Source organism: Nestor notabilis, unplaced genomic scaffold, assembly GCF_000696875.1.
Source record: "Nestor notabilis isolate BGI_N333 unplaced genomic scaffold, ASM69687v1 scaffold15, whole genome shotgun sequence".
NCBI classification, from domain to species: domain Eukaryota; kingdom Metazoa; phylum Chordata; class Aves; order Psittaciformes; family Psittacidae; genus Nestor; species Nestor notabilis.
This window is the reverse complement of record NW_009928592.1, coordinates 24,455-42,016: the sequence shown is the minus strand read 5'-3', so window position 1 is coordinate 42,016 and position 17,562 is coordinate 24,455. Positions and strand designations below refer to the sequence as shown.

General features: G+C 37.7%; 1 protein-coding gene across 2 annotated transcripts in view; it reads right to left on the bottom strand.

Moving 5' to 3' along the window:
* Positions 1-4,283: 4,283 nt before the first annotated feature.
* Positions 4,284-17,562, bottom strand: part of LOC104405750 (cytochrome b5 reductase 4) — a 36,821-nt gene continuing 23,542 nt past the window's right edge. For both annotated transcript variants that reach the window (XM_010014558.1, XM_010014557.1), the window contains exons 10-15: positions 15,903-16,043; positions 12,460-12,612; positions 11,700-11,850; positions 7,057-7,143; positions 5,500-5,664; positions 4,284-4,533 (exon numbers count right to left, since the gene is read on the bottom strand). In XM_010014558.1, coding sequence (XP_010012860.1) covers positions 4,479-4,533; positions 5,500-5,664; positions 7,057-7,143; positions 11,700-11,850; positions 12,460-12,612; positions 15,903-16,043 — 752 coding nt within the window. In that variant the 3' untranslated portion in view covers positions 4,284-4,478. The remainder of the gene's footprint in view (positions 4,534-5,499; positions 5,665-7,056; positions 7,144-11,699; positions 11,851-12,459; positions 12,613-15,902; positions 16,044-17,562) is intronic.

Sequence of the window (17,562 nt, the reverse complement as noted above, 5' to 3'; positions counted from 1 at the left end):
GGCCAAAGGCAGTGCCTTTAGACATGTTCCTTGGAAAATTTTACTTATTTGCCTCTTTAGAGTTTGATTCATTCTTTCTACCTTTCCACTGGATTGCGGCCGCCAGGGTGTATGTAAATCCCAATGTGTTCCCAATATTTTACTTAATTGTTGGAGTATTTCTGCTACAAAATGGGGTCCTCTGTCTGAGGACATTCCTACTGGTACCCCAAATCTAGGAATGATTTCTTTCGATAATGTTTTAGTTACTTCCCTTGTTTTGTTGGTGTGACAGGGAAAAGCTTTGGGGTACCCCAAAAAAGTGTTTACTAATATCAATAAATACCTGTGCCCCTGCTGTCGAGGTAATTCTGAAAGATCTATTTGACAATAATCTCCTTGAGAATTTCCCTTTTCAGTCACACCCGGGAGTGGGTGTCTTGTACTTAAAGGATTATTTTTTAAGCATACTGAATATCTTTCAGTAACTTATTTTACTATTTTTGTAATACTTATACTGATCACTTGAGGTTTTCAACTATTTAGCATAGAACCTATTCCCAGTGTTTCTGTTGGTGTTTTATCTTTGACTATTTGTGTCTTTAATGGTGCAGGTATTATTACCTGATTTTGTGGAGTTATGAACCAGCCCTGACCATTTTCTTTTCCCTTTAAAAGCATTGCTAACACTTGGTATCAAAATTATATTTTCTGGAATTAATGCTAGGATGCCTTGTCGTGCAGCCTCTTTTGCCAGTTTATCTGCCAATTTGTTCCCCTGATGAACTGGTGAAAATCCCTGTTGGTGTTCTCGATAATGCTTAGCAGCAACCTCCTTGGTCTTTTTAATGGCTTCCAAGAGTTTCAGAATTTCTTCTTTGTGTTTTGTCGATGATCCTTGTGCTCATCTCAACCCCCTTTCTTTTCAAATAGGTCCATGTGCATCTACTACACTGAATGTGTATTTTGAATCAGTCCAGATTCTTTTTCCTTCCATCATTTCCAAGGTCTGTTGGAGAGCAATCAGTTCTGCTTTTTGGGCAGAAGTATTTACAGGCAAGGGCATAGCTTCAATTACCTCTGTGGTAATTACTATAGCGTATCCTGCTTTTTGTTTTCTTTCCAGGACAAAACTGGTACCATCTGTGAAAAGTTTACAATCAGGATTTTCCAGTGGTTCATTGTGCAGGTCAGGATGACTTGAATATACCTGTTCAATAGTCAGTAAACAATCATGGGTCAGTGGTTCTTCCTTTGATTCCTGGGTGGCCAGGAACAAGGCTGGGTTAACTGCTGAAGTTGTCTTCAGTTCTACATCATTTTGTTCCATCAAGACCACCTGATACTTATATGTTCGACTAGGAGAAAACCAATGCCCCCCTTTTTGCTCTAAAAGAGAGCTGACTGCATGGGGTACACCTTCTATCCCTAAGTCAGTTTTCTGGCTTCCTGAATTAACAGTAGTTGCTGCAACTGCTCATAAGCAACTGGGCCATCCCTGGCTTACTTGACCTAATTGCTTAGAGATAACCCACAGGTCTTTTTTTCCACTGACTTTCTGAGCCAAAACTCCCAATGCCAGGTGCTGTCTTTCATGCACAAATTGTTCAAAAGGTTTTGTTAAATCTGGGAGTCCTGAGGCAGGTGTGGACATCAGGGCCAGTTCTAACTTTCGGAACGCATGTTCTCCTTCTAGGGCCTCCTTTAAAAGTTCATATAAGGGTTTCACCAGTAGTCCATAATTTGAGATCCACAGTCTGCACCACCCAGCCATTCCTAAGAATGCACACAGGTCTCTGGCTGTTGCAGGCTGGGGGCCTTGGCAAACGTCATCTTTTCAATCTGTTCCCAGCTTCTGCTGCCCTGGTATTATTTCAAACCCTAGATAGGTAACTTGCTGTCACATGATTTGGACCTTTTCTTGAGGTACTTTATAACCTCCTTGGCCCAAAAAATTTAAAAGGTTAATGTTAGTTCCACACATTTCTCATTAGTTTCCACTGCCAACAAAACATCATCTACATATTGCAAGACCAACCCTTCTGGATTATCTTTTTTCTGGAGTTCTAGTTCTTTTGCCAGTTGGTTTCCAAAAATTGCTGGACTATTCTTGAACCCTTCAAGTAGAACGGTCCAGGTACGTTGGGTCTTATGACCAGTCTGAAAGTTTTCCCAGTCGAAAGTGAAAATGGTTTGGCTTTGCTGATTGAGAGGTATGCAAAAGAAGGTATCCTTTAGACCTCTTACTATAAACCACTGATGATTTTCTGTGGGAGCTGTTAGTAAAGTGTAAGGATTGGCAACAACAGGGTGGATATCCTGAACTATTTGATTAATAGATCGCAGATCTTGCACTCATCTATACTTGTCTGTTCCAGGTTTTTTTAACAGGCAGGAGTGTTGTGCTCTGACTCACATTCTATTAACAACCCAAATGTCTTTAAATTTTCTATCAAACCCTCTATTCCTTTTCTTGCCTCTAATTTTAAAGGGTATTGTTTCTGTCATACAGGTCTCGATCCAGGTTTTAGGGTAATGCTTACAGGTTGAGCTTCTCAGAAACGTCCTGGAGTTCCACTGGCCTAAACCAGGGGGGTTACTGCATTTTCTACTTCAGTACTCCTTCAAGATTATCTGGTTTTGGTTTTCCCTGCAAGATAAAAGTCGTTGACTCGATGGCTTTAGTCTCTGGTACCAATAATTGCACTTCTCCCCCTTTATAATTTGAGCACCCAATTTACTTAGCAGGTCTCTTCCCAAGAGGGGTATTGGGCATTCAGGCATATATAAAACTGATGAGTTAACCATTGATTGTCAAATTTAAAATTAATGGGGTTAAAGAAAGTCTGTTTTTCTGGTTCCCCAGTCGCACCTACAACGTTTACAGTTTCTTTGCTTAGAGTACCTTGCTTAGTAATTATAACCGAAAATGAAGACCCTGTATCTAATAAAAAATAGACCTTTTGTTTCTCCAGTTCCAATGTAACCAGAGGTTCAGCTGGAGTCTGTTCCCCCAGTCCTCCTTGTTGTTGATTTAAGGAAAGTTTCAATGCTCCCTCCCCAGACAGCCTTTGAGGGCATTCTCTCTTCCAGTGTATATACTGGCCCTCACTGATTGCTATATTGTACTAATTTTGCCTTGGTTAAAGGATCCTCTCCCATTTGTTTTCAATATATACTTTAAGGGAGATTTCAGGATATCCTCCAGTGGTTTAGACCCACTTGTCCCCATTTCTTAGAACTCCTCAGGACACCACAAATTATTCTTGTATCAATTACACCACCAACAGATTAAAGTGATTGTTACCTCAACAGCAGGACCTGGTGAATTCCTTTTTCCAGTATAACAGTCACAGTAAGACGAGTCTTCTCCTATCAATTTCACCTTTTTGAACAGTATTATTAAAACACTTTTTTCATGAATGCTGAAGTATTAATGCCACAACTGCAAGTCTGCCTACTTAGGAAGAAGAAATAGCCATTCAACACAATAGGAGGATGTAAACAGTACTAGATGTCATGCAAAACAATGCCTCCAGACATTACTGGCAATATCTAGAAGGGGGGTAGCTGCTTTGCTGCTGTTTTCTCCAAACTATTATTTGACAGCAGATTAATGTCTCATGATAACATACATTTAATAATGGAGTAAAAAAGCTCAAATTCAAATAACCTCATTTAATACTACTGCAATGTGTCAAATATTTTCAATATTTCTATGGCCATTACACTGCTATCTGCAGGCCATAAACTGACAAGTTTTTACCCTCAGAATATCTCATGACAGCGGATGCCTGGTATCAGTGAGGCCACAAAGAAAGTTTTGCATGAGACTCTGTGCCTTTGTTCTGAGTTCTCAGCTGGTGTCCTAAGCTAGGGCAAACCTTTCTGTAAAACATAAATGAAAAATACAAAAAATTTACAAAAATGCATGACGTAAAATCAATACTTTTTTTATTATTTTATGTAAATTTTATACTTTACCAAAGGTACTTCTATTCTTTGCTTACAAAGCCAAAAATGTATCTGGATCACTTGCAAGTCAAATAGAGATATCAGATGAAAAAGAACATTTTTCAATGACCGGTTACCTGAGTTACAGTGCAATATTTAATTTCAGACAGTATTGCTCTTAAAGACTTTTTACAGTAAGAAATAATAAGCTTTTTCAATTCAAAACTGAAATCAGTGCTTTTATTAAGTTTAAGAATTCTCAGGAACCAAACCCATGAAGTATCTTACATAATGTATACTATACATTTTTGCTTGTCTCTTTAATAAATTAATACCCTGGATGACTTAAGTATTAGCAAAAATATTTACAAAACCAAGATAAAACACATTATAAAATTTTTTCAAAGATACATTACTTCTGAGAAACAGTTTGGTACCAAGAGTGCGATTTCAAGTCTTACAAAATTGCTTCTCACTTATTCAAATTCATGAAGGTAAATAAATAAGACTAAATTATACAAACAAACTAATATCCTCACATGAGTTTATGCAGTGAAAGGGTGCACCTCTTCTTGGGAGTATCCAAGATCCTTCAGATATCTGAAAGTCAGAAATCAAATTGGTAATATTAATACTTGGAGCCCAAAACCCACCACAGACACAGCTGAAGCTTAACTTCAGCACCACTATCTTGTTTTTATTCAGACATGTACAATGGACTGTATCTTTGCAAATACATTTAGAAAACAATTCATGCCCAGGAGCTCCTATAGATGATCTTTTTGTATACTGAAAAGAAAAAAATCTAAACATAAATATAGGTATCATTTTCATTATCTCAGATTTCTGAAGAGGTAGCATAATTATTGGCCAGTTCCACCTTCCATTAGATCCATGCACCTGTCTTCAGTAGGGCTGCAGAAATGCAAGTGATGTCTATATTGGTTCAGTATTTTGAAGGTGGGCAAGACACAACTAGAGGGCCTTTTATCTTCAAATATATGGCATATAAAATATAGAAAGTATTAGGTACAGACATAAATAAATGCGTTAATTAAAAAAAAATAATGAGAAGGTCTTGTGATAGAACAACTGCTTTAAATTTGACTTTTTATAACTCAATTTATCAAGCCAATACCGAAAACTTATTTCCTATTACATCAACTTTGCTATGAACATATAATTAAAAGCAGCATTTAAAACCTTGGGGAAAAAAGGTTATTGTTAAAGAGATGCTCTTAGAAAGTTTTGGGCAACTAGAGGTCATGAAATTTACATATTGCTGATATTTACTTAGCTACACACGAAATAAGCTCCTCAAGTATGATGCCAAGTGGTATTTTTCTTCTAATGTTAAAACAAACAAGAAGAAAAAAAAAGCGGGGGAAAAAAACTCCTCACCAACACACAAAACCAAAAAACCACCCCCAAACCACCAGTTTTCTTTCCAAGCAGAAAGCATAAGGCCATTTTTGAAAGACTACCAAGTAAGAAACACTATAGCTGGTTAGATAATCAGATTTCTAAAACTTCCTCCTTCTCTAGTTCATCATTTAAAATACTCACTGTACTCCTTGCTCTGTAAAAGGTGTTGGGCCACAGATGCAGATAAGCACTTTGGAGTCTTTTCTGCTTCTTTTCACAAACTCAGAGAGAAGAGATGAAGAAATCATCCCCTGTTTACCAGCCCAGTCTTTTTTTGGTTGTGAGAGAACGAACTGAACCTCAAACCTGGTAAGCAGAAGAACATTTCATAAATATCTCACCTGATTAGAAATCTGCTACACAAAATGCTAGTGATCAAGACACTGGTGTTTCCTACGATTACTTTCCTGTTCTGCTCAGCTCCCATTGCACAGCATCGGATCTCACAGACATTTAGTTATTACTACTGATCAAGTCAATCAAATCACCTCCAGTACTGTGTATTTAATTATTTAGCGCAATCTTTCAATCTTAAAAATTTTAGCTGCGTATTTCACTTTACAAGGAAAAACAGCTGGTACCAATCGATACTAAGGCACAGATTTTACTGTTGTGTTATTCACTTACACAAATTTTGGTGTAGCTCAATGTACAACTAATGAAATAAGAACGCTTAGCCCAACTTCTGAAAATGTCAGTACAATTTCATTCATGAGAAAATACTATAACTGGTTTCAAAAACTCACTAACAGTAGTTATTGAGTAAAAACTAAGCACTCGTGTATCTGAGGCTCCTACTGAAAGGGAAAAAGGGTTTTTACTGTAAATTCGCACAATGTCTAGACTATGAAGTTTTGGATGTGCCAGACATCAGCAGGTTATGAAATAATACTGATTTTTCATTTCAATGTTGTGAAGGAACAAGCGAAATGGATTTGCTCATAAAATTTCAGATAACAATTAAGTAAACATAAACAGAATGTATTTCTATCATGTGAAATCTAGGCAGTGACAATTTATCTAGGGATAAATACAAGAGTACTGAAATTAAAAGGCAACTTGATATTCCTATTTCTCCTGACAAGAGCTATGGCCCGCTAAACTAAGTTGACATTACATGTGCAGCAGTGCATTTTAATCTGCAATTACATTCTAATGGAGGAAAAAAATGCAACAATTAAACAGAAAGTGTAAATGAAAGTAATTGGCCTAATTTAACTGAGAATTTCTAGACAAACATCTCAACTACGTGACACCAAAGAGACTTTTCGAGACTTCTTGAAATTCAGAATGCTGCTCCTAGGAGTACACTATCTCTAGGACTCCTGTACTTCTCTTTGCATATCTGTATTTTTTATTGTTAAGGCTAATTTTCTTCACCTTCAAAAACCTTCTCAGACAGACCTAAAGATCATCTCATCTAACATGTCGTCTCCAACAAACATCTATGAAACACTGCCAAATCAAATCCCTGTCTGTCTGTGGGACTTACAGATCCTAATGACATGGCCTGCTGCTATGCATCTGTAATCAATGCAAGCACATCTTTCACCCCATAGGTCTCATGAAATTCTTAGCTAAGTTTCCAGAATCAGAATGCGTCTTTGTACCAAAACTGTACAGTTAGTCTAAACCCCAAGACTTGCTCTCCTATACGCTGAGATGGTGCAAGTCGTTTTCCAGAGAACTTTTAAATACCTTTGATCTTTAAGAGCTAATTGCTCTAGCTGGTTTCTCCAAAGTATGTCATCTTCTGTTCTGTTGAAGAAGATTAGCTTCACTGTCCTTAAAAAAATAAAAAATTAACAAAAATTAACTGGTGATTGTTTCTCTATTTGAAACACGTTAAAGAATAAGAACTTGCTGTGTTATACAGAAGCCTTTTACTTACATTTTTTGTTTGTTTGCAACTCTGCAATCCTCAGATCTTTTTGCCACTAACCCAGTATAGTTTTTTTAATTTGCTGTACCTAAAAGTCTGTTGGACTTATGACCTGTCTTCTAAATGTCATAACCCTGTCTGTGGTTGCAACCTCTAGTTCAGGAACTGCTGCTCTAAGAAAAATAAAGTCTCTTGATGTTACTAAGACCTGACTGAAATGACAGTACAGCTTGTCAAGTTTTATCTAGTGGTTTCTCAACATTGTTTGGGCATTACAATTAGTTGCTGGTATATGAACCCTGACCACCTTTTTAATATTATATTCACCAGCTTCTACAGGTGAAACTGGAATTTCAAGGTTATGTCAGTATTAATTTCATAAAGATGGAATGTAAATACCTAAGAGAAAATAAACTGTAAGACCAAACTACAGCTCTGTACCAGGTTATCTTATTCCTACTTTGTTTGTTGATTTATAAAATCTATTTACCTGGAAGTTACTCTTTACAAGCATATTTGAATGGAAAAAACAACAGTCATTTAAAGCCCTGTGGGATGCAGTTCAGGAACTGCTTGCATTTAACAGCATGTCATCTGTCTCATATCAGTTGTCCACAGGGTATTACGTCTATCATTAGCAATAAATAAGTTAGGTTCGTGTGGCTCCATCAAAATGTAGATTCTGTTTTGTAAAGTCAGTCTTTTTCTGTTTTACCTCCACTATAGCATAAGAATCTGAAGCGATAATGGGTACTTGTCAGCTAAGCCTGCTGGTTTTACATGCCACACAGCCCTGCAGTTCCAGTTCCATAATATGACACTCCACTACCCAGTGTCCCTTTTCCATGTAGCCAGCCTTGCTTCTAAGAGACTAGGGCTAGACACAGTATGTTTATATGACGCTACACTGAAACTACTAATTCCCATCACCTCTGTCCTCCTCCATAACTTGCAGAGAGCCATCTTTCAAACATGTACATCACAAATGTTAGGGCTTCTGCAGAGAGTTCATAATCTCCAGCTGCAATTTAAAAGCTTCTACTCTCCCAGTCAGAAGATACAGTTTTCTGACTTCTAACTTCTTCCCCTTTTGCAGTTCGGTAGCACTTCAAGATACCAAGAAATCTCTTACAAACTACATTAGATGCCAAAGAACAGAGATCATCTTCTACTTAGGAGAAGCATGCTTGTTTGCTGCTGCCAAAACGTAAAACTGAGGTATGGTTGTTGTATATAATACACATCATCAGTAGTGTTATTGAGAGAAAGACGTTCCAGACGCATTACAACTCAAAACAAGTTACAACGTACGAGCTTTGGAAAACTAGCCTTGTGTAGAACAGAATAGCCCCAAATCGGCTATGCTGCATCTTTAAATAACTAAAATCATCTCATTCAGAAGCTAGCATGTGCCAAAAGTCTTAAGTTCCTCATGTGTTTCCCAGGGCCCACTTCCATGAAAACATGGAAAACAAAGCTCTCTTCAAGAATGTAGTGCTGTCAAAGCTGGCATGGTACAGCACAGCATCGAGTGTTACTCAGGTAGGGAATAAAGTCAGCAAAATGTGCAAAGGAAAGCCATGCATTTTGTTCATTGGGCACCAAAGGAGAGAAATTGGTTACTTGGAGAATAATGTTTTGAGACACCCTTATTGATACTCCCCAGTGTAAATAATATACCTGCTGCAGTACTGCTCAGTACTCAGCACTATGAAGAGAACTGAAAATCCCAAAACTTGGAATGAAGTGACAACAGTTTTGCTAGAAATGAGGGAAAAAAGAGGTAGAAAGAAGAGATGGAGATTTAGATATGGTCCCCACCTGTACAGAAGAGATGGTTGAGAGAATGATGACAGAAGTTACGTAACAAATGAAAAACTTCATCAGCCCTTTGGAAGAAATAGGGAGAATCTAACATACTGGAATCTACTTCAACAGATGAAGATTTCAAGAAGCTCAAAAAAAGTGGTGTGCAAAGTCTTGTAGGACACTATATTAAAAGTGAATATGAGAACAGAGTAGTAATTTATAAAGGAAAAAAACAGCACTGAGGACTGATATTCTTTTAAAATTAATACTTTGGCCAAATACAATTTGGCCTGTAAAAGAAGAAAGAAGGCTGAAGGAAGAGCATTATAACTTTGTGCACGAAAGGATGCTGCAGACAGGAAGAGAACAACTGTCTTCCACTTTTACCATCGGCAAGAAATAACAGACTTCATAGACAATAAGGAGACGTTGGCTAGACAGCAAGAATAGAAATCCAATGATCCAAGCCTGTTACATGCTGCACAGCAAATGCTGCTTAGGGAAGTTGTGGCTTCTCTGGCATTTGCTGTGCAGGCCCAGATGTTCAGCAGTGCTCACCCAGCACTACAGAGGCCACTTCTGCACCCTCAGATGACAAGTCAGTCATTATGCAACTCCCTCCTCAACTTTCTGCAATTCACATTCTAGTGTGTTCAATCCACGTTTACGGCAATTGTTACTTTTCACAGTAAGACAATTTAATGCAAATTATATTTATATTGTTTATATATACATATAACTCATGTATATAAATAGTATTTAAGAAAACACACACACGTATTAAAGACAATCTTGTAATATTTTCCGAAAAGAGGAAATGAGAGTTAAAGAGCAAACATAAAGCCAAGAAACTAAGTTGCCTACACAAGTCAGAGAAGCAAAGCTTTAAGTATCTGCAAATAAACAGAACCTGTACCAGATCAAGTCATTCCAGTGCCTAACGCGAAGGAAAAATTTATTTACTTCGACTCGTAAGAAAACAGGTAAACATTAAGTTCCCGTAAGAAATTGTGCTGAAGAGAGTTAAAGTCAGCCACTCTGGTCATCTTTCAGGGACAGAGTAGATATAAACACTGTCTGCGCAGTAGCAGTTTTTAACACACGTTATCTATTCTGTTTATTCTAGTTCTTGACAAAGTGTCAAGACCTGCATCTTTTATTTTGCTCTCCTTAGCTTTGTTTTCATATTATCACAACTACTTTTATCTCCCCTCAAAAAGGAAAAAAACCCAATAAAATCATTCCAAATTCACTTAGTAGAGCTTCCAAAGCACTTTGTCAGATGACAGATTTACTTTTTGGATTCACAGAGCCAGCCACCCACTTGTTACTTGCTACTGACAATACAGGCTGCTTTGGAAAAGCCAAACAGTACGCAGTCTTGCTGCTTACAAAACAGGATTTTATGTAACTGCTGAACAATAAACAATAAAAGAATAATGCCTGAGTTTAGACTTTTTTTTTAGAAACAAATTTCTGCAGTACATGTCATGCCTTTCAGCTTTACTATGAAAATTAGTGTCCAAATAATCTCTCTATGCTGTTTCAAAATGTGCTTCATAAAGGGACATAATGAACCAAAACATCCTGTGCTTATATTGACTAGAACTCAGTATCAGAAATTAATCTCCATTACAAGAGTCCAAATTCAAAGCTACAGGAAAACAGTAGCAAGACTATTGAACTGTTCTCTGCAACAGTTTTAAAGGTTTTAAGCTTTAACAGCTTAAATCTAGTAAAGTTGTACTTTTCATTTTTATACTCTCCCAAATTACAATAGCTGACATTGACAAAAACATAATCTGCCAAGAAATTGTACATGGTGTGATTCTAGAGGAATATTTTTCTAAAAGTAATGCAAGCACACCTTACCTCTACCAAAGTATGCCCCTACAGTAACTCCTTGCATTTCCTTTTGAAATTGAGCTATTGTATACTCTATAAGGTTGTAAATGGACAAACAGATCAAGCAGAAGTACTAGTTCTGGGATTGTGAAGGACATTAGGGGCCATAACAACCTGTTCACGTGACTAAGGACAAGTAGTAGTTCCTTCTGTAGATTTTACAAGTAGAGTTCAGAATACATATGCAATACACACCTTTTTATGCATTTTAATATACTTAATGCTATGCTCACATAAGATGCATTTTTGCAAAAGCTGGAACTCATCTGGTAAAAACGTATTACAGTTGCTTGTCAGGGAAAAAGAATATAAAAGTATGCTAGCTGTTCTAATAGATTAAAGAGAAGCCCTAGCTAAACAGTTGTAAAGCACCTAAGTCCAAAAAACAGTATCAACACTGAAATATGGCAATATTAAAAAAAACACTTAAATGCAAAGCTGGTTTTAAAAAAAAAAAAAAAAAGGCAAAACAAACCCCCTCAGCATGAGCTCATTTGTATCACAACTAAAATCCAAAATATAAATCAGTCCATTTTGCTGATGGTCAAGAATCAAGTCTAAGTTGCCTAAGACTCTGACAGACTCTTCCCTAAAGCATGCCAGCTTTTGGCATAAGTTGAAGAAAAATAGTTGCAAATCACTTTATTTTGTTAATTGTTTTATAAACACTGAGGCTTGCCCACTATGTTTCATCCCTCTTTTGGATTACTCTAGCTTGGAGTTAAATCGTAAGAAGTGGACATACCGGAGGCAATTAACTTCAGTCAGAGCAAAATTCAGCAGTTTAACCATTGGTGTGAAGCCTGTGCCTGCTGCCAGTAAAAAGAGATCTTCTGAAGTTTGAACCTGTGACTTCTTGAAGCTACCTTCAGGATTGCTGACAGAAATACAGTCTCCTTCATTAAAAAAAATAAAAAAAGTAAACATTAATGAGAAGAAACCAAGGGAATTAGTATTATGGGTTTTTTTAAGGCCACTTCATAGCGTCTTTATCTTTCACGTATTAGGGTTCCTTTCAGAAAGGTACTATACATTTTACACAAGGATCAAAGATTCTTGTTAAGAGATATTAAATTAAAACATCTTGTCTTGATGCATTTTATACCATATGAGTACATAAACATTTGTGAAATCAGTGTTAAAAATCTACCTCTGTATCTGAAATGGAAAAGGAAGTACATCTTAAGTCTAATAAAACAGACCTAGCTTTCTTTATTCAGAAGTACAAAAAATTGTTCTATAGAGCATATACAATCAAAGTGATCAACTATAATGTATGATACAGTTGACATATCTGAACACATGAACATATTTGGATGATCAAACAGAAGAGCTTTATGTAATGGAGAGTTAGTTACAGTATGGGCATAGAAAATAAGATTTAAAAAAAGTTACAAGTATGTCCTGACGTATAAGGTAAACAATAAAACAGTCCAATACCAAGACAGGGAAACTGGAAAGACAAAGTGAAAAAGAAACACAAAACCACCCCAGCATATACTTACCAATTTGTAGATGGTCAAGTGCCTGTGTGAACAGTCCACAGGAATAAATCTTAATCATTAAATATATATGTGCACTACCATTGCAAGTTGGTTCTTTGAAATCCAGTGGCCAAAAAGGCAATACAGGCGTGTACGGTTTTACTACCTCCGTCCCTAGACATAAGACAAAAAGATAGCTGAAATAATATGAAAAGTACTCTACATTCAGCAAATTTATTGCAAGCAAATACCAAAATAAACAGTAAACAAATAATCTGTATATCCCATCAAAATAACACCATCGCATGCTTTTATGCAAGTATATTACTTTCCACAGCACCAGTTCTTATTACAGTAGCCTTCCACTTCTAATTAAAATCTTCAGACCGCTGTACAGTATGTTATTTCTACACTAACCAATTCAAAACACTGGAAGAAAAGAATTAGTCATCCCAAAGAACATGAAAGTCTAAGCATTTGCATTTAATTGCAAGTAGCACTGCTTGATTCTTTCTAAAGTGAAATAGGAGATGCTTAGATTATATTTTCTTTATCATTTCAAGAAGCTATTTGTATAATGATTGAAAGAAAGTTTGCAACAGTTGGACACAAGCAAAGAATTAGGTAGGGAGGAGGAGGTGCACAAAACAGTTCACAATTAAAGGGCATTTAAAAACACTTCTGAGAAATCTCTCTACCATGTATAATGCAATGCAAGGACAGAGTGGAAAAATGGGGAAAATTAGAGACCACCCCACTCCCCAGGCCCCAAAAGATATAACACTAAAGAAATCTTAGGGTAAAATGCAGCTGCTCCTTCCAGCTGTTGGCATGCACGGAATCTCCCCTAAGAGAATGTTCCCCAGGCAACTCTGCAACCTTGGCATATGCCAAGAGGAACTGAACGGAGGGTGGAGCGGAGTGAAGGCCCCGTGGCCAGCCCCTGTTGTAATCCCTGCAGCAGGGGACACTTCTGAGAAATCTCTCTACCATGTATAATGCAATGCAAGGACAGAGTGGAAAAATGGGGAAAATTAGAGACCACCCCACTCCCCAGGCCCCAAAAGATATAACACTAAAGAAATCTTAGGGTAAAATGCAGCTGCTCCTTCCAGCTGTTGGCATGCACGGAATCTCCCCTAAGAGAATGTTCCCCAGGCAACTCTGCAACCTTGGCATATGCCAAGAGGAACTGAACGGAGGGTGGAGCGGAGTGAAGGCCCCGTGGCCAGCCTCTGTTGTACTCCCTGCAGCAGTGGGAACTGGAAAGCGCCATGTACTGATAAACTGCAGAGCAGCTGCCAAACAAGCAAACTGGATGTATGTGTTTAAAAGAAAAGCGAGAGGAGTTCACACCCATCAATAACAAAGTGTGTGTGACTGGAGCCACTCAAGCTCCATAGGCACAGAGGGGGAAAAAACATTGTAACTTGTCTTACTGTGAAAAGGCCTGAACAGATACAAGGGCCTCCTACAAGGTCAGCAGACCTGGGAACAACACTGATTTATGAGACTTGAGAGTGGGAGAAAAGGCTCTGGCCTTGTGTAGGAGGATTAAGAAAACAGCACTGATGAACCTCTAATCAGGAATGACTACCCTTGAAGTCTGGTACATCCTGACAACACATGGACATCACAGAATCATAGAATCAGCTAGCTTGGGAAAGACCTTTAAGATCATCAAGTCCAACTGTTGCCCCAGGACTGCCATGTCTACCACTAAACCATGTTAACTACAGGTCTCATCTACATGGTTATTGAATACTTCCAGGGACAGTGATTCCACCACTTCCATGGGCAGCCTGTTCCAATACCTGATCACCGTTTTGGTGAAAAATTCTTTCCTAATACCCAATCTAAGCCTCCCCTCATGCAGCTTGAGTTTGTTACCTCTTGTCCTATCACTTGTTACTTGGGAAATGAGACCATCTGCCTCTCCTCTCTGCCCTCCCTTTCAGGTAGCTGTAGAGAGCAATAATGTCCCCCCAACCGACTCTTCTCCAGACTAAACAACCCCAGTTCCCTCAACCGTTCCTCATAAGACTTGTGCTCCAGACCCTTCACCAGCTTTGCTGCCCTTCTCTGGACCCACTCTGGCACCTCATTATCTCTCTTTTAGTGAGAGACCACCAGTGCCGACTATAGCGGGATTATTACTTCCCTAATCCTGCTGGCCATGCTATTTCTGACACAAACTGGGATGCTGTTGGTCTTCTTGGCTGCCTGGGCACACTGCTGGCTCTTCATATGTAGAAAAAAATGATTAGGGTGAATTATCCTCATTAGACGAACTATCCTCATTAGACGAACTATCCTCATTATACTCTCATTATAATACTAAAAAAATCACACCCACAGGTCAAAAGGCCCTACTCAGGTCAAAGACCTTTCCCTGACCATGTGTCTTCACCCCACATAGGGACACCTAGTGGGTAAGAACTATAACGTCCTTAATAATTAACTTTAGCTGGCTTTTGCGTAAGTTATTTCACACTTGTTCTTGCAGTTAGTGTACTGCCAACTACAATATTTGAACCTTAATCAGTTACAAATTTGTATAATAAAAATTCTCAGCTGAGATCTATTTTGTGTGAGCTTCTGTGAACTTAAGAAATTAACTTGACGGGTGAATCTGTTACCTTGAATCCCCAAGCAGGACAGTTGAATCACCCTCCGATACAGTGTGCTGTCCAGTGGAGCACCTGCAGAGGGCTCTGACAGGCTAATCAGGCTCAAGGGTCTCATCTTTCCTGGGACCTTGACAGACCCATTGAACATAAAGGTCTGGGGTAAAATCCCCCTTTAATGTGACACACAGTGACCAGCATAACCATTAGTATGCAAATGTTAAAAATTATCCCTAACAAAATAAACCATGTATTTCTTTGATGTCCCATTTTATTTTAAGTTCACCTTTTACAAAATTTGAAAGAATAACACTTAAACAATGCTTTTTCAAGATGCATTCCTCTCACAACTTCGTGTTATGACTAATATACAACTGGAGTGTAAAGTAGTGTTACCATGACTACTATAAATCCCTCTGAATTGGGAAAGAAAAAAAAAAAAGAAAAAAAAAAAAAAGGCAAAATTGCAACATTACCCTCCACGTGCCAAAAAAAGCTGTAAACCAAAAGGAACTGGCTAATCACATATAACACATATACAATGAGCTTCCCCCCGTCCATCAAAGATGAACAGCACTACTTCAGTAGAGAGACTGTTTTAAACGGAGTTGAAAGAAGAGCTGGTAAGGTGAACAGTAAATATTAGCCACTTTAATAGTTAGCTTTCCAGCAGTATTAATCCAGTTTGTTCATTACTAAGCACTGATTGTGACCCTGGAAGCAAAGATTTTCTAACTACAACCAGCGAAATAGTTGCCGTGGACTCAGCATTCTCCCAGGACTATGAAAAGGTATTTATGTTACTATAGCCATTGTTACATTCTTAATTTTTCTTACCTGCAATGATTTGTTTGAGGTAAACATGTTGTCCCATGGGAACACGGAGATGTGTGCTCTCAGGCAACAGTAAGCAGAAGAGCTTGGTGTCATGGGTAACTTCTGTCTTTGAAACCAGCTTACATTTTCTGTAGAACAGTCCTAAAAACATTGTTTTACTTGTTACTTAAGTCTCAATCCATCTTTACATCAATGCATCTTTTAGTAAGAGATGGAGAATGGTATATACTTCACTACAGAGAATTATAAAAACAATATAAACAGATGCTTCTTGTATAATTACTTATAATTATTTTTCTTATTTTGGACTAAGGACTCATTTATAACCTTACATTAGGTTTGTAACAAACCAAATCTGTGAGTTATCAGCATTGATTGGGAAGGAGTAGGAAACCACCAAATACTAGCAGAAAACAGAAACCCTTTTACTACACTTCATCTGCACTAAATTCACCATACAACTGCAGCATGAATACACATATGCAGGCTAAAACCAGCTTGGGTAATGCAAATGAAACATGAGCTAGGCACAGCACCGCAGTCCTCAGTAACAGACCAGAAATTTATCGGCCTGACCACCCCACACTGTTGCACTTTCACTGCTGTTAGCACAATGAGAATTTCTGATACAGCTTTGCAAGTTCAGGTACACAATACCAATCCTGAAATGCTTACACACGATATAAAACAAAACTAACATCTGTGCCTACACAGGCAACACACACTTAGCATTATCAATAAGTCTTCTAGACATGAATTGGTGCCTTTTGGCTAGGTAGAAATTATCAACTCCAGTTATATGATCACATGCTTACTTAAATCAAATACAAGATCATATATACAGCACAAATTTTTGTTGATACAACAGTTTTGGAGTTGGGGATGTAGCTTTCAAATACAATGATTTTCAACCTGTGCATCAATTAAACGCCAGGCAAAAGGTAACTGAAAAAAATAAATCAATAATAATAATTATAATTATAAAGAAAAAAATCACTATGAAGGGTCTGCATTTCCACAGAAAATTTTCAAGAAAATGAGAAAGAAATCAGAGAAAGAACATAGCTAATCAGAATAACTATAAAAAACCCCAAACAAACAAACCCTTATATATTCCTATTAGTGATGGAGATTAAAACCAAAAAAGTACTATGGGAAAAGGGAAGGAACACCCTGGAATATTTAGCTTTGTTCAAGGACAAAGGGGAAAAGCTGTAACAGTTTCACCAATACCTAATGGAAGTTTAATTTGTTTTCTCTATACCTGCAATAAGTTCAGAGCAAGATAAGCCATTTATTCTAACTCTGCTACTACAGGAGCAATAATGCATCACTTATACTGGAAATGATCTCTGTGGCAAAGCACTCAGTGTAAGGGTGGCCAGACCTACACCGGTTTTAACTAAGCAGCCATCCTGAGCTATGTAATCTGCATCATTACATCACTTCATAGTCTAAGACAGAATTTGAAAACACATCAAAATAGAAGGCTATGCCCTGCTGCTTAGAGCCAGAAACTGCAGAACATAAGTAGGCGTAAAGTAGCAAGGAATAAGTACTTCAAAGAACAAGGGGCACAGATGCAAAACCAACCACTTGGTAGCTTTTGTTCTAAAAAGAAACATACTTACAAAAGCTAATTTAACAAATGCCAAATATA